The sequence below is a fragment of the Rhinichthys klamathensis genome, unplaced genomic scaffold, assembly GCF_029890125.1.
Source record: "Rhinichthys klamathensis goyatoka isolate OS25496 unplaced genomic scaffold, OSU_Roscu_1.1 h1tg000387l_1, whole genome shotgun sequence".
NCBI classification, from domain to species: domain Eukaryota; kingdom Metazoa; phylum Chordata; class Actinopteri; order Cypriniformes; family Leuciscidae; genus Rhinichthys; species Rhinichthys klamathensis.
Genome location: NW_026606891.1, coordinates 213,984 through 240,527, shown reverse-complemented (window position 1 = coordinate 240,527; position 26,544 = coordinate 213,984). Strand labels below are relative to the sequence as shown.

Sequence of the window (26,544 nt, the reverse complement as noted above, 5' to 3'; positions counted from 1 at the left end):
TGAGAGTTTACCTGTAGTTGCATATAATCTGTATCTCTGCTCATGTCCTACCTGGGATATGCTTGGCCCAGCCAATGTTGACCACCAGTTCCCTGTCCGCCAGGTCGCAGAGCGTGGTCAGGGCTTTGATGTCGCTGTCGGGCACTGTGGGGTCAGGCATGGCGTAGATCTTCTCAGGCTCCGCCACCAGCAAGTGAGACACAATCTTGTTATCTGCAAGGCAGCCAAAGGGGACTGTATTTGAACACCGAGGGGAGAACAAAGAAACAGATTGGGATTATACCAGCAAGGTCATATAGTGTTTGGTTCAGTAGCAAAGAAAGCAATCAGATAACATGAAATATTGGCAGAGTTGTTTTCTTTGGGCAGAAAGATGATGTTTGTGGTACTGAAAAAGCTGTTTTTGGTCTATGAATCAATGCCTGGTGTCATATGTAATCGAAAATAAAAGTATTTTTGGTTTCTTGTTTATATGTTAGGAGAGAGTTTGATGGTGTAGAGCAGTGGTTCTTAACCTGTTTTGCTTCAATACCCAGTTTTTTGTTGTTTTTTGCCCATCAAAATATATTTTTGATGGGCAAATATATTTTTGATGGGTTTATATTTGGGAAAATGTATATGATATAAATACATATTTATATTATATAAAAATATTTACAATTTGTGATTTTTAGCAATGGGGGCTTTTAATGTTGGCCAAATGAAACTGCACTGCAATAAATAAATTAAAATAATTAAAAATTAAAATACATAGTAGGCCGTGACCTACCAGGTTGAGAACTACTGCTGTAGAAAACGAGATTTTTTTCAAATTCAAATCCATTTGATTCTCATTGTGGCTTACGCTGAATTGTGTATATAAAGATTTGTGTTCGGGGTATTCTGTCAATCTAATGAAAGAAAGGACACACATTTCAGATCAGATTGCGGTGGTGAGGGAGATTGGAATAGGTAATTAGCGACACCCTTACAGTTAAATGAAATTCATTTGCTGTTTAATCATCTATGTCAATGCAATATGATAGACAGACAGAAGCCAAATACAGCACTGCAATCTTTGTGTGCATATCTGTGTGTTTGCAAGGCCCAGATGAATCACTTTAAGCCCATTGCATCTGTGTTTGAGGTCCGAGGACAAAACGGATCACTAAATTAAAAAGCATTAACTTCTGAGGTGTGTGTGTGTTGGAGGAGGGGAAGAAATGGATCAATCAGCCCAGCCCTGCTACTCCAGGGAGTGGGGGAGCCTGTAAGTGCTATCTCTAGGTAAATCTTATTTAATGTTTCCCTAATTAGAATCAATGCAACCCAATTTCCAAACCCCATCCCTTTGTTATGTGCAAATAATCAATCAGGTAGGCTGGGACCATAGCTATTCCTCTCTGTTTGTGAAAATAGAGAAAGAGATAGAAAGGAAAGTGAGAAAAGATACAAAGAGCTCAGAGACAGACTGATAAAAGCCTCTATTAATGGGACACTGCACTAAAATACGACGCCTCAAAAAAACAGAAAATTTGTCTGTACGCCCATGCAAGGGTGGACGTCTTCTGGATTAACAGCTGATAAAAAGCCATCAGTGGGGATTTATGTTAGAAAAAAAAAAATTTTAATCCATAATTTAATTTAGACCTAAGCGAAGGCAAGTCTTAAACTTGGAAATGCCCCCAAACAGCTATTTTCTGTGTAGGTAATGGGTAAAAACCAAATAAATCTTCAAAATTGTTTCAAAACATATTTCAAAAGAGCAATAAATTATGATAACATTGGTAATATAAATGCAGCTTATTTAGCTCCAAAAATGTTCATTCTAGATTAAACAAACTTGAATTAAAAATGTCTCTTTCAACTGAAAAGCGGGAAGAACGACAAATTGAGAGATTCATCCTGTTTATTTTTCTATGAGTGGCCCGTCTCCTCCCCATTATACTGTCTCTGAGCAAAGTCCACATCTTGCTAACATACAATAGCAAGGGGTAAAAATTGAAGTAATGAAAGTGGATGGGAGCTGGACATAGGACAGAGAATAAGCTTTCAAATAAGTTGCTCTCGGTGGCTGGAAATAAGCCTGAACCTGGAAGGAGGGATCAGTAGGATTAGGCAGAAGGTTATTCAGAGCGCTGTATTCCTAAAATGATTTCTACCACTGTAATAATTAAGATTATTTCCGCTGCTATCATGCATAAAAGCATATTGTATTCCAGGAGAATATGCTACCATTAAGTAAAAAGGCTTTAGGGACAAATCTGTTAAGCGCTGCCGTGCTGTCTCTTTGCAGAGCAGTCTGACAGCGCGGAAGCTCCGGTATTGTGGGTTTGATGTCTTTGCCAGATTGGATTTAATCCGGATTAGGCCTCTCTCTCCTTCTCGTGCTCGTTCGCTCTCCCCTAACACACACACGCACACAAACATCTTTGTCGATTGGCTCTGTCATATACTACATCTCTGTCTTTCTTGTTTTGAGTCCAATTTCCTGGTGCATTGGAAATAAGGAAGGCCACTGTAAGGTGACATTGAGATAATAGAGAAAGATACTGTATTTTATCTTTTTTTAAATATATTAAATATATAAACTGAAAAGGTGGTTCACTCAAAAATGAAAACTGTTTACTCACAAAAGAAATTATTTTAAATATGAAGAATGTCTGACCTGTTTTTGTCCATATAATGAAAGTTAATGGGGTCCAAAACAACACTGACTGGACCCCATTGCCTTTCACTGTATGGGGAAAAATATATAGATGGGTAGATGGGTAAATGGATTGATAGGGGGATAGATAGAAAGAAAGAAAGATAGATAGATAGATAGATAGATAGATAGATAGATAGATAGATAGATAGATAGATAGATAGATAGATAGATAGATAGATAGATAGATAGATAGATAGATAGATAGATAGATAGTTTTTTGTTTTCTGCAGAAGAAAGTAAGTCATACAGGTTTGGAACAACACAGGATGAGTAAATAATGACAATTTTAATTTTTGGGTCAACTATCCCTTACATTAACACTTTTATTTTTTACATTTAAAATATGATGATAGTATGGCTTAAATACGTGTGTGTATGTGTGTGAGAACACAAATCCCTTCTTTAAAAAAAATATAAGAAAAAATCTCTTTATAAATGTGAAGACATTTAATGCACACAATGCAGTTCTTACATGGCTTTTTGGCCGGCAGAGCCAGTTGAGGGTTCAAATAGGGGCTGTTTTCCGCATCTATCCGGCGTTTGTACTTCTGTCTTCCGCCGCGCACACGGTCCAGTCGAACACCTGATGTAAAGGAGGAGACAAGAAAAAAGGCAACATTTACTTTCACACATTATTTTATCACAAACACAACCTCTTCAATAAAGCAGGCAGATAACGTGCGCTGTCACTTTAAAAGCACTGCGAGTGGAGAAGGCCGCTGTGAGCCAGCCATAAACGGCACGGCAGCTGTCAGTGGCCATTTCAGGGATGTGGACAGGAGATGACCAGCTGCTGACAGACAGGGGCACAGTCACTCTCTCCATGTGACATCCGGACACGCACCTGCCCATCTCCCGCTCGTGGCATGTGTGCATCTTTAGAGCACTCAAGTCACAACAGAATAACAGGTAAACACCAGAGAGCCATTTTTGTGGCGTTAACGGTTAACGCACATCTTCAAAAGTGTTGGTGACAACAATTACAGGAGACGTTAACACTCAAGAGTGCAGGAGCGTTCAAGTACTCAAGTACTCTTGTGAAGCACCTCACCGCGTCTTTAAAGGCTGTCCTATTCTCCTTCATTATTTAAAACTCTCGTCGATATTTTTCCCACACAAAGAGCGCAAATAAAGTGTGATGGGGGTAATTTATTGAGGTGCCACGGTTGTGAAAACATTCTGAATCCATCCATCGCGACCTGCAATTCTGATGAGTGCAGAGCCTTAAAGACCTGTCCCTGCTTTTAATTAATTGACATACAAAAGAGCCTTAATTTAATTATGCAAACCTCTCTAGGGGATGGGCAGTTTCCGTGGAAACCACTTAAAGGTGGCCTAGGACCCTTTTCATGTTGCATGCTGGAGAGGAACGGAATGGACATGAAGGCCCAGTGGGCCAGCCCTCTTTTCACAATTAAAACACTAGAATTCTCGTTTATCCGAATGGCGCTCAATCGGCACCTCCGCTGGGCTTTCAAGGCCTGACACTCTGAATAATTTAACAATGAGATGCACCTGTCTCACATTGAAGATCATTGACTGAAATTTTGAAGTGCCGCTTATGGGTTTTACGTATATTTTAGCTCAATGAAATGTGAATCCATTGATTTCAATTAGGATGGTGAAGGTTTTCTCCCCAGTATTTAGATATTTTTTTTCCAATGGGAGATTCTTCAAATTTGAACCCAAACCAAATGTCAGGTTACATCCTTGCTGACAATCCATCGAAACTAAGTGAAAAGCTAATTCATACATTTAACTCTATTCCATTTATATGGCCAATATGCCTTGTATAATTTATAAAATTATTAATATTAATAAAATAAAAGTATTGCCATATTGTACAGACCATAGCCATATTATTTCTTCCAATAGATCAGTGTTGCACTGTGATTGCACCAAACACACGAGCGTATTTTGAGATGGCGTGATAATGAGTGTTAATTAACTTTGACCCTGGCTGGTTGTTGATTATGTGACATTGTACTGCAGGACAAAAGCGGATCCGTGACCCTGTTTGCTCACATTTCCACGAAGGAACGCACGTCCCACAGGCTTCGTTTTACATGAGAACGGCGGTCTTAAAAAGATGTCACATTGCTAGCATAACCTTCTCGATGCCAGCACCCGAAATATGCAACAACACACGACTCTCACATGTTGACAGCCTCTCATCTTAACAAGACCGACCCCCCAGCCAGAAACCGGATCCTGCTCTTTTCCGGGTGCTTGGACTGCAGGGTTTATTGGGCTAATTCACTGCTACAGACATGCTTGTAATGGCATCACCTGCAGTCCCGTACGGCATCTTATATCCCGCTCCGCCATGAAACCTGCATTTTCCATCCCGATTAATGCGGGTCAGATATAGCTCTTTTACTAGCCTGATTGGTTGACTTTTCCTGGTTCAAGAACAAGAAGTATGTATAACTATAAAGTTTTGTGTCCAAGCTCATCATCTTTGTAGGCCTGCACTGGAAATAGATGAGGAATTAATGCAGCACAACCCTAAAAGAAGCTGTCTATTATTAGTAGAGCCTCCCTCATTGCTGAAGGAGAATCGTTCAAGGATTAACATGCTCAAAACAAACAACATTGGAATAAGTTACCCCTTGTAACTGATTTGCAGCCAGCTTTGTGGCTTCTCTTATATGGTTAAGATTAAGATGTGGCTACAGGATGCCGACCCGGGGGCGATCGCTACCCTCCACAAACGGCGAGAGTGGCTTTACACCATCGGGGTACATCCGTCTGCTGATAGACCTTCTATCGCCACATGACTGTAAAGCAAGCAGGCGCCTGGCAGCACATGATGCTCCGCTGGGTCGGGTTTCACACAGGCCCATATACAAAGAGCTGCTGATTGTTTGTTTGATGGCGTATCTATGGGTCCATGTGGAATGATCTTGATGAATTACATTGCTTCATGGGATGTACATGGCAAAAACCACTCAGATGTTACAGTCTCAAAACAGACCAAATAGCTCTTACTGTTCAGTTTATGTGAATGTTATGGGTTTACTTAAAAGGATGACAAGTCAATAAGAGTTCATTTAAAGGGACAGTTCAACCTCCAAAATAAAATAAATACAATTCTGTCATAATTTACTCACTCTTATGTCTTTTGAAATATGTAGGACTTTTTTCTTCTGTGGAACACGGAAGGAGATCTATAGCAGATTGTCCAAGCTGCCCTTTTCCATACTCTGAAAGTAAATGGGGACTGGAGCTTCAAGGTAAGATTTTCTATTGATAATGACTTAATTTTTAGCCATTTGCAGACACAAAGCTATCATTTGCCTTCAAAGAGTGTATCAGAAGAATATAACCTTTTGTGATTTTGTTTTTGTTCTTTTTGGAGATTGACCGCACCAGTCCCCATCCACTTTCATTGTACTGAAAAGACAAGCATGGACCTTTTAAAAATGATTCCTTTTATGTTCCGCTGAAGAAATAAATTGATGCAGGTATTGGACGGCATGAGGGTGAGCATAGACAGAACTAAATTTTTTTGTGTGAACTGTCCCTTTAAATAAGAGGCTCCTTTAAATGACAGAAAATTATGCACTATAATTTATTCATAATACTTTTTTTTTTTAAATGTTCCTCTGCTAACAGCATGAAGTTCACAAATAATATTATTTGTATGTTCTGTGACTTCTGATTAACTTCATACATTAGTACTAATGTGGACAATGACATGAAATGCTGGTAAAGATTTTCGCAGGAAATGGCTCAGATTTCAAGCAAGCATTCAGAACAAAAGGAGGTGGAGAAAGATGATTTCATTTCATACTGTTGGAAATGCCCAGTAGATAACAAGATTTTACTGTTTTAATTAAGATGACAAATAGACTAGTTGCTTCATGGTGAAATCCCTTTTCCCTCGTTTTAAATTATCCTACTATCCTCTCCGCACATCCCCCTACATTTTTATTAGGACCCACAGATGACCGTAAACTTCTTACAAGGCTTGTTTTGAATTTCATAGGTGGCGTGGAATCCTGCAAGGCGTCTGCAGAAATTTACGGGAAAGTGTGAGAGAAACAATCAAACTGGCAGCAATGTGTGCCACTTTAAAAAAAGACTAATTAATCAGACGTGCCCAGAGAATTCTGATGTCTCGAACTTACGTCATTATATTACACCTATTCTTGTTTAGTAGTCAACAGCATGCGTGCAGACACACTAAAGAGGCAAGGAGACTTTTGTTTTGGCCAAGGCTGATGAAGGAACTGAAGAGTGAATACGGCAGCCAAATTTCTCACAGCTGACACGCATAAACACTACGCCGCGTCCACTCAACAAAGGCTTAAGTGTTCACAGGAACGTCAAACGTGTGCTGATAGTTCAGTTTCTTTTTACAGGTGATATGCATCACAAGAGTATAGCTTGCTCTTTGATGAATATATATAGGAACAAGCACTTAACCAGCTAAATCTAGCTACCAGAATAGATCTTCCATCAACAGTATGTCTACAATGAAAATGAGACATTGACCAAAGCAAACATGAGAAGGAGAGAATGTTGATCTGATTTACTTGCTACAATTATTGTGGACAACATTGTAGTCCAGAAAAAACACTCTACTATTGTGTCCTTTAGTATATGAATTATTGATATCTTTTAATAGTAGCAATAATGCTTATCATAGTCCAAAATTAATACCACACATGCCAATGGTTGGAGAAAATTACAGACTATAAATAATTCCTTATCTGCTATGTACTTGTTTTGGCTACAAAACACTATGAATATTTCACATATGTTTTTTATGTTTCTGAGGGTAATTTTTTATAAAGTAAAGGTCAATACTATGTTCATGTCACAACAGATATTTTCTAATTCAGATATTTTCTTCTGTTTCGTCATCTCTGAATCATTGTGTACGTTTGCAATATTCAGTGTGTCACTCTTACAACTTCAATTAAACCATGCACTAAGTTCCAGTTCCTTGAGAAGGTACTATCAACTGGTAACTCTGCACTATTTATTTGCCAAATAAAGAAGCATATTTAAAGCTCCTCTTCTCTAAAAAAAGCATATTTAACAGTCGTTAGGCACTGACAGAAATGAACAGTGTAAAAGTACCAGAATATACTAAGCTCCCAAACTCCATTCAAATGTTCACCATAACTCTTTCTCGTGTAAAGTAGATATTCTAAAAGCATTGCGATAAGAAAATGACAACCCAGCTTCATTCACATATTCTTGCTGGTTCACTTTAGCTAAATCCAAGGGGGACCAAATTGTTTTAGTCAAAGTCAGCAGCCCTATTCCACCGAAGCACACATCCTCCAGTCTATTCCATTAATGCTGTGAGCTTTTATGTGGAAATAACTGTGGCCTATGGCAAAGGGCAAAACAAAGCGTGTCCCGTGTGCTGAGGCCAGCCCAGCAAGCAGGACACCCCATTCTGAGAAAAAGAGCGAATCCCAATTGCAAACGGCCGAGTTTACACACTAGATGCAAATGGGCCTCGGACAAATGAACATGGAAAAGCAACAGGACTGCTGGTTGCCAGATCCCCTGAGATCTACAGGAATGAATTATTAAATCTTCACCGGGACGATGAGAGAGAGAGAGAGCGCAGGAATAGGAGAGAGGGGGTAGACACACACTGTCATCTGAATCTCCCTCTTAATCCAATGAGAATTTATTTTCTCTGCCGCTGTAAATGTTGGTCGCTAAGCTGTGGGACAAGTGCGCACTGTGGTGCTATTCATGCATAAAATGTGGATTTCTATTTGATTTTCTGATGTTTAAGCCTGTTAAATTCCCCCCTGCTCCCCTGGCACAATCGCCTCCCCTTGAGTTTCTCCGTAACGTAATTACATTGAGGAGCAAATATTGACAGCATTTGTCTTAAGCTTTGAAATGTTCAAATTCCCAAACAGAAAAACCAAAAAACAAACAAACTCAGAATAACGTCTGGTTCATTATTTTGATTGGCCGGCTACAGAAATTAAACATTGAGGGTGGTACTTTGAATTCTGGAATATCAGAAGTGATGCTTTGAATTTTTGTTCGTGTTCGGCTTAGCCCTTGACAAGGATTTGCATTCTTTGAAAATGTGCTGACCATCGGCAAGTAAACAGACGTGACCGTCTTGACAAACAAGTCAGGTTTGGTGTGAGGGAGAGTGTGTGCCATTGTGTGTTCAGAAAAAGGACATTAGCAGTTTGTTTCGAATAAACAGTGGACACAAGTCAACGACACATTCTAGAAGCAAAGAATAAAGGCCCCATCCCTCCCCAAAGACATAATCACAGTAACTCAAAAACCATATGAAAGAAATTAATCTTATGAGTGCAGTTTCACTAAGCTGCTAAAAGCCTAAAAAGAGTCACATCACAGGTGAGTGGATTTACATGAATAACATGCATGTGAATGACTAGAGCTTTAGAGCTGCCTTTTCTTCCAAACATGCTCCTGAAAAAGGATCAAAAATAAGTCACATTACAGGCGTAAAATGAGTTTCTTTTCAGCTGCCTTTTGTTGTTTTTGTCGTCTTCATATTTCAACATAATATAATATTTCTACTAGTGCTGGGCAACGATTAATCGCATCCCAGCAATAATTTCTACATACTTAATATGAATATCTGTAAGTTAGATAGAATACAGTATAGACATCTATATGCACAGGATCCCAAGAAAAGCTCACAACGTACCATATCTCTCTCACTATGTTAATTTTGGGCCAACAGTTGATCCTATAGTACCTGAAAGAGACCCTCCTCCATCACCGCCCACCCCTCTGCACACAACTCTCACTTAATAAAGAGCCATCCGAACAAGCTCATTTATTTTCCAGAAAATTAACTCACTTTCAGTCCTGATTAATGATTTTAATCTAAATGAATCAAATTAAAAATTGAAAATTATATTTCCAAAGCCCACAAAAAGGGGGGAAAAGACAAGGAGAAAAGACCATTCCCACTTAACAAATGAGCCTTCAAATATTAAAAGAGGAGCAGGAGTGGGTGATCCTAATGAAATGTGTCCGGTGCTTGGCTGCCTCTCCCTACACACAGGCAGATCCGGAGTCGGAGAAGAAAAAAAAGGAAAAGAAAGATGCACTGAGAAAATAAAGAGATAGGAGAGGGGGAGCCCTGCTCATTGTCCACAGAAAATCCAGAGAGAATTACTGAGCTATCTACTTACTTTAATTATTGTGTCATGCCCTGTCCATTCTCAACACTACTTTAAAAGAGAATGAGAGAGAAGCGAACTGTAGGTGCCACGGTCATGTGACCGCAGTGGGCCGAAGCTAGTGAGTGGGCATTGACTGATGCGGACAAATTTACTGCGATATTTCGGCACAGAAGCTGGCTGTGTGGCCAGCTGTGTTTTTTTCGGTGCTTTGTTGCTAACCTGCCAAATGCTTGGCTGACTTAATAGACAAAGTGATGAACGGCGATCATTTTGGGGCGGAGGAATATTGCTGACTGCCAATATTGGAAGCACATCTGATTGGATCACCATCGGATTTCCCACTTCAAACGGCATTGTACATTGGAGAGACGGGTATGGGGGGGGATCGGCATCTAGGTCAAATTGACATGTTACTGCTTGCTTTGCGAGGGGAAAAAAACACTACTGGAGTGATGGAATAGGCGTCCGTGAGTGGAACGGTGTCACTTGTGTAAAGCTGTTATTGGTTATCGAGTCGTGGCTGTTCAGAGTTGAGCACAATTTTATTATGACCCATCTTTCATCCAGGATCCCCAGTATAAAGGACACGGAAATTTTAGGAGGGTGGCGAGTGCTGATGGAATGTCATCCAAATGATTGAAATGTTGAAATTCATAATTGGAAACACAGTGCTATCTTATGGCCCTCTCTCACACACACACACACACACGTACGCAGAGCTCCGTCACAGCAGCAGAGGCATGTGTGAGGATGGGCACGGCAGTGGTTTTTATGGTAATTGAGGCAGTTATATGAGGTGGATGTGGACAGCGCCTTTCTTCTGCCGAGACTTAAAGAGAAATAAGCGTGCGTTATCTTCCTGCCGGCAGAGCCGCCCTATTGTTGATTCAATAATACAAGACGGCTCTTATCAGGGCTCGGGGTGACTGATTGGCAGGCCGATATGTTTAGACAATGTGCCGTGTTCAAACTGAATTTACTCAGGCCTCTGGTCTGCCCAGGAGCAAGCAGAGCAGAGCGAATTAACACCACACAATGGACTGAGACTCTTTCAACATCTCTACATGCCCCCCTTGGCCCATGTCTTTTTCTGGACTAATACCCACGATGATTATGATGATTACGGTTAACGGTTATAATGGGGATAATAAATAAAAAAAGCTAAATATAATAGTAATATAATAAATGTAAATGAAAGCAAACAATAATAACAATACAACAACAATAATAAATTATTAGCGACACACCACAACAATTAATGGAAATGAAAGCAAAAATGTAATAATAATAACAATAAGAAGATGTGAATGAAAAAAACAAACAAACATCAATGTGAATAAAGGCACACACAAAAAAAATGCTAAGTAATTAAAAAATCATAACAAAGGTGCACCAGGAAGGGCAATGAGAAACGTAGCTTTAGTTATACTAATTAACAATAATCCAAATAAATTACGACCGTTGTGAAAAAATGCAATCCAAGACATTCCTATCCCAATGGGATTAGAGGACACCAGAGTTATCCGAAAAACTGTAGTTAATTTGCTTGATCATTTTTAACAGGGTTATGCAAGAAAGTGTTTCATTCGAGCAGGATTAAAATCATCAAGTATATCTGTGAAACAAATTTACCGGGGAGAACTAGTTCTGTCTGAACAGGGCTTTAGAGACAAACGCATCAACACAAAATCAAGAAGCATAATTGTGTTTACATTTGAGGTCCCTGTTTAATTTAAAGAGACATCCAAGTGGTGGGCAAAAGCCGAAGCAGAAAGCAGTGTTAAAAACATACGGTGTGTAGGGGTGAGATATGGGCCAGGGGAGGTGCTGGCCAGCATTGCGGGATCAAAAGGAGTGATTTTTTGCCTTCATCTGGCCTGATGGTGGAGTAAATGAGAACAGATCAGCGCTGTGGTCTTTGGGCAGGTGGCTGTCGGCCGTCGTCCGTCTCCCAGCCATTAAATTGCTGGCAAGATGGAGGGCCTTCCTTTCCTGTAGCCACACTTACAGATCAAACAGTGACAAATGAGATGTAACTGCACTTGTAAAGCGAGGCTACAATCTGTCAAAGTACAATATCATTTGGTATCATCAGGTTTTTTTTTTCTTTGTTTCGATCTCCTTTTCATATTCTTTTATAAATTCTTGGGATGCGCTGATTGTTTGAACTGAACATTTTGGATGATACTGATTTTTGTTATGGTTTATAGCCATTATGATGACCTATACTGTCATATACTATGCTTTTTTAATTTTATTTTTTAAGAAAAGCTTTCAAATTAAACCGCCAACAAAAATAGTTACAAAAATACTTAAATACATGTTTATATAAATACAATTTAAAAAAATATTTAAGATATTTACATTTGGGGAAAAAGCCCTGACACCATCTGCTTCTAGTATCTACCTAATTAGGCAGATAATAATGGTATATGATGATATTTATAATAATAAATATATATCTACTGTATATATATATATATATATATATATATATATATATATATATACGGTAACATGTTTCATTTAAAAAAAATAGTAAAACAAATATATATATATTAATCCATCAGACAAACATGATTGGCATACAGACAGAAAGATAGACAAATATAGAGATAGACAAGACAAACAGACAGACAAACAGATGGATAGATGTATATAGATAGATAGATAGATAGATAGATAGATAGATAGATAGATAGATAGATAGATAGATAGATAGCATGCTTTATAATGCTCATGTCAAATCCTCAAAGCCTTTTTGGTGAATTTGACTCCGTTCTACAGCTCCATTGTCTGTTTGTGCGGTAGGCTTGGTCATTACCTGAGGAAAATCAGTGCCGAGGAAAAAACTACTTAGTGAGCTGTATGACTGCATTAACAAGGCCTCTCTCTGCCTGAACAATTCCTCGCCTCTAAATGATCTAATTAAAGTCTCATCAGTCGTGTGTCTCGGGCCGAGCCCTCCGCTGCTGCATTCAGACACTTTCACACGTAACAGCGTTCCCTGCTGTGCTAGCACTCCCCTCGGCCTAACTGATCCAATGGAGGGCTTCTGATACATCATCATAACAGACAGTGGGTGTCTTCTGAGGGTGGAAGACTTGTAGAGGTTTAGATGTTGAGCATGGGTAATATGATGGGCGATGAGGGTAACAAAATGAACCCTTAGGGATTGAACAGTGATAGGTATGAAAATGAGTTAACAGTTATGACCACATATCACTCAGATACACTTTCAACACATTCCTTATACACACACACGCAATGAATTATCCAAAAAAGTGTCCCCTTCAAAAATGTGTAAAACATTTATAAGCTTTCAACATGACCGGGACAGACAGATTTTGGTGGCAGGTCATGGTCTATCAGGGGCTGTAAGATTGATATGGTATGTGTCACTATGGAAGGGCGTCAGTGCTGTAAGGCAGTGGGTGATGGTGGAGATTGCATTAGAGCAGAGCACAGGATGGTGCTGGGGGCTGGGCCACGCTGGTTAATATGGGGCAGTGGGGAAACTGATGGTGTTGTAGGAAGAAGGGACGGGCAGCAAACGGCCTGCAGGTTGTTTCAGGTCGGTCAGTGGGAGATGAGTGGGTAATTGCCACTTCACCATGCCCAGTGTGTTCATTCAACCCTTCAAACGACAGAAACCGCATTTGAGCCTTTTCTGATTTCTTTTCTTCCATAGTACATAAGTGGGACTAAAAATGTGAACTGAACGCTAATATTATCAAAACCTAATTATGAAATGCAATAAAAGAGGTAAAAGTAAAACAATTAATAAATGAATGAATAATATACTGTATATATAAACAAAAGAAAAAAAATCATAAACTAGAGTATAGGATATACAACTATTATATAAGAAAATATGTAAACTATTTTATATGCAGTTTTTTATTATTCTTTAATGTATTTATTTAAATATAAAAATGTAAAATGAAGAAGAATGTGTGATACTGACCATTATTATACTTACATGAATTATAATAATAAATTATAATGTTAAAAAATAAAAATGAATGAATGCAAAACAGCATTTTCGAATTTGAACCCGACTATATGCATTACATATTTAGGTTTTAAATCACATGCCACAATTAAAAATAAAAATAGTAGCATGTCATCTCTCTCCTTCCAACTCACCGCTCTAAAAATATCTGAAGATATTGTTCTATATAGGCGTTCAATTCACCTCATCATCACTTATAAAAAAAAAAATCAGTATAATTAGTCCTTGTGCCATGTAATTAGCCCAAAGCAATTTAAAGACAATGAGTAAATGAAATGCTTTGCAATCAGCTGACATTAATTTTGCATTGCACATAGTCAAGGCTGCACTGGCTCATCGCTCGTGATCACGGCAGGGGAAGATATTGTGTCTTTTAAACTGAGACGCGAATACTCACAATATAAGTGCAAAAAAAACCTCCCAAAACCTTTGGTGACTGTCTGACTGTGCTATTTGTGTGTGTTCTTGTATACATGTTTTATGAGGACACAAATGTTTACTGTATAATGACATGTATAACTTGTTCTCGTAAATCAAATAGCTTAAAAAACATACTAAACAGTGTTTTTTTTAAATTCAAAAAATGCCAAAAGTTTTCTGTGATGGGTAGTTTTAGGGGTAGGGTGAAGGGAGATAGAATATATAGTTTTTAGAGTATAAAAAACCATTACGCCTATGTAGAGCCCCCGGAAACCACACACAAGTATGTGTGTGTGTGTATTTTCGTGAGACATTTAGGTGAGGTAACTGTAAGTGTGGTGTGGGTTTACGGCTGAGTGACGGGGGTATGACCCACAGAAATACACTCTTCTAAAGAAACTTCATCTGTCAGTCATATCAGTGCTTTAACAGCTCTGTACCGGACAGCCTGGGGTACCGGGAGAGGATAATACTCAGTTTGTAAGCGTGTTTGTGTGTATGTGCATAGCAGTGCTTTTCCTCATTCAAGACCTGTGTTGTGTAGGGACTTTTACCACATAGAAGCTTAATAAATACAATCTTTCATATAGCTAAATATGTGGTCTGCAATCACATAATCTGAAGGTTCAGTTCTTCAATTTGAAGAAAAGCATCTGAATGGAAACTGCATAGGAACATCTAAATGGCAACCACATAGAAAACAGAAAATGGTAAGCAACATAAAAAAAAAACGTGTCCAACAACAACAACGTGATCTGTGGGGATATGGCTGATAGATTAACATCAAACTAAGCAGGTCATTTCTACACTATTTTTGGATGAGAAATTAGCAGATGCGTACTGATGTGCCTGGTGGTAACAAACCTCTGGACAGAAATACATTTATAATACTTTGTTTCAATGCCTGTGACCTATTTTACAGCAAATTAGACAATTGCTTTTGTACATGCTGACACTCATGCTAATTAGACTTGCGCTGTTGTGTTGTCGTGGCTTATAAAGAAACAGATGTGGCGGCAAATCATGAATTTAAGGATTCATATTAGAAGATTTGCATCGAAGGTAAAGATTTGTAATTGTTTAAAAGAGAAAAATGTGATTTGAGTGCAGTAGCTACATTAGGAAGTCTGGAAAAAGTCCAAAGACTACTAAAGCATACGTTTACCTTTAATTCTCTAGGTTTGGGAGTAATAGCATTGCATCCAGGGTGATGAAACGCAATTGAACCTGAATGCATGTTCACCTTGCTGACTACAACATAGGAATTCAAGACTTCCTCTCACCTGTGTGCCTGCTCCTACCATTCATAGATTACTATTATCAAGCCTCTCAAAGCCAGCAGTTCCACATTGCACCAAATTTAGCCTTTCCATCCCCCCTCAGGGCTCATTCCAGAACAGTCTGTCGCTGAAACCGTCTTCCCTGCCTTCAACATCTGCATTCTCCTGCTCAATCGCACCAGACAACATGGATTGATAGAGTATGATGACATGGATATCACATACCTCGCGTGTGTGTGTGTGTGTGTATGTGTGTAAGGTGTCGTTTCCCAATAACTGAAGATAATCAGGACAGAGAGGATGATGCTCTCCACCTTGTGAGGGCAAACAGCCGCCATTGGGTTGTAGCAACGCTACTGGCCTGCTTCCTGACATAAAGAAAAAAGGACGTTCTCAATGCGCCAGCTGTGTGGGCATCAGGCCCCTGCCAAATTCCAGACCCTGCCCTGCAACCAAATCAGCCTGGCCGACTGGAAAAGCACAGTCTGTGGGCTCAGCATGGTCTGTCTATGCAAAAAAAAAACCTGCCGTCTGCAGGCAGTGGCGCAGAACCGGAGAAGCAAGAGCCCAGTCCGACTGGTGCCTTCATGCACAAGTGAAGCCCAGTAAGTAAATTGGTCACAAATTACCAAAACAAAGCAGTCGGAGAGAGCCAGTGCAGGCAAATCGCGGCCTGCGGCCATGGCCCACTACACTGTACAGAGCACTGATTGAGTCACATCGTTCAAAACGACATATTACTGTTGCATTGTTATGACAGTCGGCCAGCTGCGTGATTGGTGTGGTTGCAAAAGCCCATATAGAGCCATTAAAAGGTCAGCAGGTGCTGGACAAGGCGGCAGCATGTGCATCCCAGTGGAGACGTTCTCTGGGATTGCGGGGCGGTGGGCTGCAAGCGCTTGTGATGAGGGACATGCTGAATGCATGGAAGCGGTCCAGACTCTATTGCTGAGCCACTCAATCACAGGCTCAATCGAAGGCCCTCGCTTTAGCAGCGTCTGCCCGGGCCTGTGGAAGTACACGTTTACTGCGCTCTGCAGGGAGCACTTCACAATATCCTCTCGGATACTACACTACACTGCTGTTTACCAAAAGGCTGGGAGTGAGCAAAGAACATTTGTTTGCATTAATGTACAGTGAGCACAAAAAAGTATTTGGACACCTACGTCACACTTAATGCATGAATTTCAGAATTAGAAATAAAATATACAATAAAATATACTAGAGATTATTTATTTTTATGCACTGAAATTCAAATTCTAGTGATACTAATAATTATTTTAAGGTTATGGATGATAACTGATAAATGGTCAGTATTGAAATTCCACAATATTTTGTCTAAATAAATAATAATAATAATAAATGTATAAACTCAATTGTTATAAATAATAAAGGTTATCTACATGTAAAAAATGGGGTAAATATAATTATATATATATATATATATATATTGAAGACATTTCACTAACGTTTTATAACCAAAAACTGTCTAAAAAATGTTAATAACTATTGTTTAATCGCTTCGAACCTAGCACATTTCTTTTTGAAAATTTCTTGGAAAATTTTCTATAGTTATTTCACATAAATGACACTTAGTTTGATATTGTAATACAAAATCATCCATGCCTTAAGTGTCCAAGTATACTTTTTGTGGCCACTGAATGTATATATCACCTAATTATGAGAATATCTGCCTTGGCTGTTCCAAGATGCCTTCTGGGAGAAATCGTCATTTATTAAAGTGTCAGCAAAGTGTCCCCTGTGCTCTGTATGGAAAACGAAAGAGCACAGACCTCCAGCTGTCCCTCTGCCCACAAGTGGTTGTGGCAGACAGGGGAAATGCACGAGTGCAGGAGGAGGATGGGAAGAGTCCTCCAAAGTCAGCAGCATGTAAAATCTTCCCCCACCTGGCTGGGGTCCAAACACACAATGCTCATTCTGCCTCCGATTCAGCGCAGGGACTTCCACCAATCCTCTGCGGGTTACTCCACTGCCTAAAGATGTCATTTAGTTGAGGATGGCGAGCAACCAGGGAGCGGGAGAACAGAGGGATTGGAGGGGAGGGAAGAGCGGTGGCAGGGGAGAATGGAGGAGGGAGTCGAGGAGGGATTTGAGCTACTGTGCCTTCTGTTGCTGCTGGAGAGGAGGTGGAAAAGGCACAGCGATGACCTTTCTGTCTCTGCACAGAAAAAAAAAGAAACCTCTCAGCAATTAAGAGGAGTTAATGCCCTAATTATGTGTGTCGTTTGAGGCAGCGCCAGAGGGGATCTCCTAAATAGTAAGAGAGGGTCGGGGGAGGGAGAAGAGTGTGAGATGAGGGGGATGGAGGGTTACGAACCCAGCTGTTTCATTCCCAGACCCAACCTGGAGGGGAGTGTTATGGCCAGTAGTTTGGGTTTTTAAAAAGGTGCGGTAGATAGGACAGTTGGGCGATTCCCGAATGTGCCACCTAGGGTTATTTCAGGTGAAGCAACATCCTCTCAACCCTTGAAGCGTGCGGAGAGTAAGGGAGGAAGGTGTGTGCTGTGATACATATCACTAGCGCTATCAAGCAGGGCCTGCCAGTCAGTTATGACACAATAATGAGGCTGTCATGATATTCAAATGGGTCTGTTCTGAAGAGTGTGACTATCTATGGTGCACACTTTTGCCTTGACGGTGAAGAGGCAAGTCTTCTTCTGAGTGACATTTGATACTTACCAAAAGCGTATGTCATCTTTATGTGGTGTACCATCATACTGGTATAGTCATCAGTGCTGTGCACAGTGATTTTTCTGTCAAGTTGGTTTTGTGCTCCAACTACAAAAACTGAGTCAGCCACATATCTAGGACTGAATTAGTCTCAGTGGCTAGCGAGAAGAACAGGGAGATGGGTGGGACCTCAAACTGAAGGTGCAGCACAATCGCACCATGGAAGAAAAACAAACCAGCTTTGAGAAAGAGTTGCCATGCTGCCATTTAAAAGCACACACAGAGGCGCTATCTAGGAATAAAGTAGGGCAAACTACAGAGAGAGAGAGACTGCATAATGATATCACCCCCCTGAGAGCTCTCTTTAAGACACTAGCTCTCTATTTTGGGGAGGCAAGAGTGGTGGGTGGAGGGTGGTCTCAGACGGGTCCTCTCCTCAGGCTCTAAATGAATGGCGGCGTTGCATAATCCAGCGAGCCTCGCCCGCTGACAGCACAATGATTTATGCCCCCCGTCAGAGGAAGAGAGAGAGCGAAAGGCAGATGAGGAAGGGACGGAGTTTGAGAGAATGAATGAGAGAGAAAGAAAAAGGTAAGGAAAGTAAAAAAACAAAACAAAAATGCAGAAATGGGGAGAAAGGCAGAAAAGAAGAAACTAGGAAAAAGGAGGTGAGACAGACGTCAAGCCAAGTAGTCTTGTTCACTCTCTCCATCTTTTTCCAGAGACACTTGGGACGACTTAAGTGAGACAGCTACAAGTTATCATTCCTAGTGCAAAATGTATGTTTGAAGAAGATTCGATTTTTTTTCATTTATATTGAAATTATATTGCTTTAAGACCTATAGATTTGAATTTGTACCCAACATACTGTAGTACCAAACCTGTTCATACAAAAGTAAACAAAACTGTCTCTAAAATATTATCCTTTAAAAGCATAATAATCGAATAACAATAATTAAATTATTTATTTTAATATATTATTGCTAAATTATTTGTAATATTAATTGGTAAATAAATTAAATGTTAGTAATGTTATTCATGCTAATTTTTTCAATATTAGATTAAAATAATTACATATTAATAATAATACTAGCAGCCAATAACTCACAATTCAAAACATATGATGAGTGAATGTCATGCAAACTGTTCAATTTGGCAAACAATTTAGTACCAAAACACTGTAGTGTTTGATGACCTTTGACGTCAACAAGAAAGATCCACCCATTTTTGGCTCACAATCCACCAGTTGAGAACCACTGATTTAGACTTATAGAAGAGAAAATAATGTGGGATGTTTAGCTGATATGCAGTAGCATATCTGACTACTGTGATCATTGCCTGTAGCATGTTCTGTGTCAGTCATGATAATGGTGACAGTGGCCAGCATGCTATATATTTCATTGAAGGGTTTGCAGCACAGAAGCGGAGGAATTTTAAGCGGGATTTGATGCGACGAGGCAGGCTTTTGAGTTTTAAATTGCTCTCTTGCTCTGACTAAAAGCAGCACACACTCTATATGTATGAGTATGTATGTCAGTGTGTATGTGTGTGAGACAGAGAGAGAGAGAGCAGACACTTTAGCCTACTCATATCTACAGGCAGGTCTGGTTATTTTGCTTCCATGGCTGCTCGTTTCCCCGGAGAGTTACAGTGGGGAGAGCCACTGGTGTCAGAATCCAAACTTCGGCCTTCGTTAGGACAGCCACTATCTATAACACAGCACAATAATTGGGCGAGCTCTAATTGCCTTCTGCAGGAATTAGATGTTACATATTCGTAAGGTGCATCCCATCACTGCCAACCTATGTCTGCAGGTTTCTTATTTTCCCCCTCTTACTCTCTCATTTGCTTTCTGAGTTTAGATGAAAGCAAAATAAAACACTTCATTGTTCAGTGAGGAAACTAATATGCATCCAGCATGCCCCGTAAACTCTGAATCTCAAAAACATATTTTTTATATGTATAAATTATTATCCACATATACACACACTTCGGTAACACTTTATTTTAAGGTGCTTGTAATAAGCAGTAATTAACAGTTAATAAGACACTTATAAGACCTTATAAGATGCATATAAGCATTAACTACTTCATATAAGGGTTAATTAAAGGTCCAGGCCCTGAAGAGATCAGGGAAACTACTCCCTCTTGGGAAGGTCAATTTTTAAGGGACTGGGAGTTTGTGTTACCATTTAGGTTTGCTCGGCTGTTCTAAAAGTGCAATGTATTGATACTTGAGAAATGTATTATTTAATTTAATTTATTTATTATCATTAGTTAATGCTTATATGCATCTTATATGCATCTTATAAGGTCTTATAAGTGTCTTATTAACTGTTAATTACTGCTTATTACAAGCACCTTAAAATAAAGTGTTACCCAAACTTCATGTACATAAAGCGCTAAAAGCTCCAGTACTGATATAAGAAATAGTTTGACCAATCAGATTAAAGAACTGGAACTGTTGTTTAATTATTTAAAAGTAAATTAGATAGATTAAATCATAATTTCATTCATAAATAAGAATTTAGTTTCAAAAAGTGTGTAAAAAACATTCCCTCACTATAAAGTCTCAAATCTACAGTGATGGCGAAAGACAGAAGTATCACTCCAAAAGAGCGGGACAAAGAGAGGTATGAGGTATATTAAGTAGCTCGCTCTGTGGAGAAGGCCATCCATCTGTGTGTGCAGACATGAGGGATGAGTGGCTGAGAATCTACCATCAACATCATCATCATCACACGTATGGCCCTTCTCACTTAGCTTAGAGTACGCAAGGTTTCGCAGAGTGAAGAGCATGTAGGTATTTATGAGTGTGTGTATATGCATTAGCATCCTAGTGTATATGTTCTTGTGAACAAGTGCGTTCTCTGAGTGTGTGTGATCAGCGCCTCATGCATCAGCTCGTCTCGTGAACTGCATCTTTCTAAGTGTTGTGTAATAAGCACTCTCCAGTCCTGGTATACGGCTCTCGTTCCCCTCACGCTGCGTACCGCCGGGTGCTTTAGCTCAAGCATGTTAGGGATGATTCCCGGCTCTGGTCTCAGGCCAGTGCTCTGTCAGGCCCAGTCCCTGTCTCTCTGACTGTCTGTGGATATAATTTTACAGTTGGGTGGCTGGAGGTAGCGACGCGGCAGGAGGTCGGCCCCCAGGGTCAAACAGAGATGTTGCTGGAGGCAGCAATTTCCTTGCAGCTAGAGCGCGCATGTGCCTGCAAGGTGAGCACCTGCACACACTCTCGGTGCGAAGGCGAGTGCGTGTTGATACTGAGAGGCTTTACTTATGCATATGTATGAGCAATGTGTGTGTACAATATGGGAGTGTTAAACTGCAGGTGAGAGCTGCGTTGTGATAGGTGGACAGATATCATGTTGGGTGGTTCAACTAGCCCTGCGGCGGTTTGGCTCTGTCTGCCGAAGGATTTCATCACTTTGGATGCCTGGTATAGAGAACTGCAAGTCTGTGTTGTGGATGTGGATGTGTGTGTGTGTGTGTGTGTGTGTGAAGGATCCTTTCTTTATCAGGATTTCTTATCCCATCCCCACCTTCATGTCTCCCAGGGGTGACAGGGCTAATTTCAGACAGATCTTTCCCTTAAGCAAGCTGTTGGCTATGGGTAACAACCCAACCCCCTCCCAAAACCCTCCAACTCCAACCAGCGCCTCTGCACGGACACTGACACGCCGGCTTAGCCTGTACCTCACCTAAGCTAGCCAGCCACAGTTAACGTCGACTGACAACTAACACACACACATAGATGACTGATCTGGATTTAATCTGATTCCAGGCCAGTGAGTTCTGTGCTAAAACACTGAAAACAACAAAACCTGACAAATGTGTTAGCATATCGTTCAAAAGTGTTGTAAAACGAACAAACAAAATGTTAGCATAACAATGTATTTGCAGAAAACCATGAGGAATGTCAGTCGTACTTAAAGGGAATTTAAATATTTCATATGAAAAGCCATGAGGCAGAATTGTGTTTCCATGTCTAAAACAACCCTAAAAAAATGTGCTAGTGTAATGTTACAAAAGTAGCTAGTCAAGTGTTGCAAAACCGACGAGTTAGCATAGCATTTTACACACAGATAACTGTGAGCGACCTCAGGCATACAACAAAACCATTTTCAAATATTTCATTTCAGTGAGGTTAAATTGTGTTTGTATCTGTTGTTCAAAAGTAGCTAGTAAAATGAATAGATAAAAAAATATTCAAAACCTATTAAACATTTTTTTTATATATCCACAAGGTTAAACTGTTTGTATGTGCTGATTGCTTAAAAGCTGGGGGGAAAAACTTTAAAAAAAACAAGCTAGTGCAACGTTTAAAAGTAGCCAATAAAGTATTGTAAACCTGAAACAAAAACAATGTAAGCATTTTACACAATATTTTATAAGAATAGTTTCAAGGTTGAACTGTGTTTGTATGCATGTCTAAAAAAGCTGTGAAAACAATCGATAATAGGTGCTAGCGTAATAGTCAGTTTTATGACAGTAGCTACTTTTGAACAACAAAATAAAATGCTAACAAAAAATGTGAGGGACCAAACACAAGTAATTTAAATAGCCTATTTACATGAATAGCCATGAGGTGAAACGGTGTTGGTACAGTATGTATGTGTTTGTTGTGTATAAAACACTGTGAAAACAAGTTAGCACAACATTCAGCAAATAAAATGATGTAAATCTGACTAAAAGCATGGCATTTTACACAGATTTTATACAAATAGTCAGAAGGTTGAATTGTGTTTGTATGTGTCTAAAGGCTGTGAAAACAACAAACCAGAAATAGGTGCTAGTGTAACGTTCAAAAGTAGCTTCTGTCATAAAACTGACTAACAAAATAAAAACTGTGAGGGACCAAACAAAAGCAATTCACATATTTTATATGAATATCTATTGTTGAATTGAATTGTTTGTATGTGTTTTTTTCTTCTTCGTTCTTTGTGTGTAAAGTAAACATGTTGTGGAAAAATAAGAAAATTGATGCATCAATTTTTCAAATGACCCTTATTCATATGTAGAGGGGGACCTCTGTATTAAATTCAAGCACTTTACAACAAATGGTTGTGCCATTGGGTGCCATTTTGATATATGTGTGTATGGGTGGCTAGCAGCAAGAACAAAAGGCTGCTATTTGTCTGGGTGCTCATGGGAGAAGATGCCATATCAAACATGCAACTACATCCCTCAGACCTTTCTGAAAACAGGCCTCTACTTATCAATTACCTACCTGTCAGCGACACCGGCCGTGTAGGCAAATGTCCCTGCACAGGGCAACAATAGCGTTGAATGAGATTGCCATTTGCGTGTGTGTGTTAGTGTGTGCGCGTATGTGTGAGAAAAAGAAAGACGGATAATATAAAAAAGAAACATTTCACACGGACAAAAACATGCATATGCGCCGCACGCTCTCACGCTCAACGCAAACAAATGTGAACCTGTGGGGCATTTGTGCCTGCTGTTGCTCCACAGATGTGTTGTTTTGGTATAATGTGAGCTGACCACTCAGGTCCGCAGAAGGTAGGCTGGCCGCAGGGCTTGTGTGTGTGTGTCTGGTCTCGTGTCTTGGTGAATAAGGTGCAGTCTACCTGATCGTGACTTAAAGGGCCAGAGCGTTTGTGTCCACACACACTTGCGTCTCTAAGAGTTCCTGTGCTGTGAGTGACGGGAGCATAGCCTACCTCTCATTCTCTCTCACATCTTCCCTCTCCCGCCTATGACGGCGATTCTTTCATAGGCAGACAAAACACATCCTGTCCACCTGAATGAAAAGCGAGGAAACGAGATGCCGTGCTGCATTTCAGCTGCTGAAGATATCAGAAAGGACTTTTTTCTGCGTGAAGGTTAAAGGCTAGTTCAGGCAGCTCCTCTGTAAACTTTTAACATCAAAGGCAGGAAAGCCTGGAGAGCCAGAGCCTTTCCACAGGAGAGCGGCGGTTTCAAAATAACTGCTTGTCCATTTGGCAGACCTCTGAGAAAATGCCTCACAGGCCATCTCTCTAAATAATAACCAGTCTTGTTAGTTAGAACTGGGCCTTGAGGCCGAGACAAAAAGATGGTGTTTGGCTGACCGTGAGTGGCCCTCAGGGCAGGAGGCCAACCGGCCCTTCAGTTTCAACCTTGACTTTATTCCAGACCTGTTCTACTTTTCTTCCTCCTCAAAGAAACCAGTACATTTTCTCAGAATAGTAGATAAGAGTGAGAAATACAGTCGGAAAACGGATAAAATGTTCATTTACTTCCCCTCCCCGACCCTTTTTTATCACTCACCTTCTCGCATCATGCCGACGGTCAGACACTTCATGAAGCGGCAGGCTTGGCAGGACTTCCTTCTGCGTTTGGTGATCTCACATTCATTGGTGGCGGGGCAGCTGTACTCGATGTTTCCTGTGGCGAGGCATGTAGAGGGAAGGAACAGAAAGTGTTTAATGACTGCCAACCAAAACCTCATTTCTGTAGCAATCTAGCGAGAAATATCATGCATTACATTATATCATATATCAAATTTGATCATTTGCATAAAATAAAAGCTTGGGGTTGGTGAGAATTTTGTTCGTTTGTTTTTGATTTAAATTTCTTAGGCTAACCAAGGCCACATTTATTTCATCAAAAATTATCTATTCTAATATGTTGATTTGATGCTCGAGAGGCATTTCTTATTATTATCACAGTTGAAAACAGTCGTGTTGCTTAAAGGGATACTCCACCCAAAAATGAAAATGATGTCATCATTTACTCACCCTCAAGTTGTTGCAAACCTGTATGAGTTTCTTTCTTCTGCTGAACACAAAGGAAGATATTTTGAAGAACGATTGGAACTTTGGCACCATTGACTTCCATAGTATTTTTTTTTCTACTATGGAAGTCAATGGTGCCAAACAACTGTTTGGTTCCAATCGTTCTTCAAAATATCTTCTTTTGTGTTCCGCAGAAGAAAGAAACTCATACAGGTTTGCAACAACTTGAGGGTGAGTAAATGATGACAGAATTGTCATTTTTGGGTGGAGTATCCCTTTAATATTTTTGTGGAAACTGAGATATATGTATTTTTCAGAATAGAAAGTTAAAAAGAAAATGGATTTGAAATTAAAATTTTTAACATTATAAAGAACATTAGAAATGTGTTTACTGTCACTTTTGACCAATTAATGCACCTGTGTTGAATAAAATTGCTATACATATCAATTCAAATATAATTAACATTTTCAAACATTATACTCTCAACCAATAAAATACTGTGAGTGCAAAGCCAAGTTCAATTTGTCAGTCCAAAAGAAGTGACTGAAACACAGCAAATGCACCCCATCATATCTATATATGTGTGTGCAATGAGTTTAAAATGTCATGCAGGAAAGCGCCACTGGCTCTCCTCAGAGGTCATGTGTCATGGAACTGTGTGAAGAAGGTGGGCAGGCAGGCAGACTTTACTAAACCTAAACAAAGACCTGCAGGTCACAATTCACCTCTAAGTGAACTTCCAATTACCTAGTGACAACTAACACAGCTCCTCATGCTCCCAATCCCCATCATAAACAAAGCACAGAGAACCATAAGTTTCCTCTTGCAAGCCCTGCCATAAAGTCGACTATTACAGCGTGTTCTTTGAGTATTATGATGCAGTGAGAGGGGAAAAGGGCAATGATATATGCTTGTTTTTGCAATAGCACACAAATAGAATCTGATGAGTAATCTGGCACACAATAAAAGCATTTAAGCAGTTCCTTGGCTGAATTATGAGAATAACTTGCCAGATATAGTAATTTAATATAAAAAATTTAGGGTTTGGAACAGCTTATGGCAGTGCTAAAACTCTCAGCGTAGGGAGATAATTTGCATTATAGAATAACTATTAGAACACACACACACTGAAACAGACTCTCACACACACGCACACATGCAATTAACATAGGGCCCGTCTGGGACCTCCACACTGATGAAATATTTCAGAGTTAATCAGACTTTGTAAACACTGATTTGTATTGACTTCTCTTCTGTGAACTGATGTTTCCTCATTAAAAAGCAGATTAGCAGCACGAGCAGGGGGGCTAAATGCTCAAGACTGCTAATTCAACAGGAAACAGTATTTAAAGTATGCATGTCCATTAAACTGAGCTCCAATATTCATTAGTCAGGTAATCTCCAGAATCCATTAGGGTCTTCGGATTGGGAGGAATCTGTGCAGGTGGAATGTGTGTGGAGTTGAAAGGTGCTTCGCATGAGGGATGAGGCTGGTTGAGTGGTCTTAACCAGCTGGGAATGTTTAAGGAGGGAAAAATCCTTGCCAATCTA

At 39.8% G+C, this 26,544-nt stretch overlaps 1 protein-coding gene across 10 annotated transcripts in view; it reads right to left on the bottom strand.

Annotated features, from left to right (window-relative positions):
* The window catches only part of esrrga (estrogen-related receptor gamma a), a 186,406-nt gene that overhangs the window by 24,157 nt on the left and 135,705 nt on the right, over positions 1–26,544 (bottom strand). For 7 of the 10 annotated variants that reach the window (XM_056234085.1, XM_056234082.1, XM_056234083.1 and 4 more), the window contains 3 exons: positions 24,526–24,654; positions 3,162–3,272; positions 52–234 (listed from right to left, as the gene is read on the bottom strand). In XM_056234085.1, coding sequence (XP_056090060.1) covers positions 52–234; positions 3,162–3,272; positions 24,526–24,654 — 423 coding nt within the window. The remainder of the gene's footprint in view (positions 1–51; positions 235–3,161; positions 3,273–24,525; positions 24,655–26,544) is intronic. The other 3 variants (XM_056234079.1, XM_056234080.1, XM_056234078.1) reach the window with 3 other exon arrangements.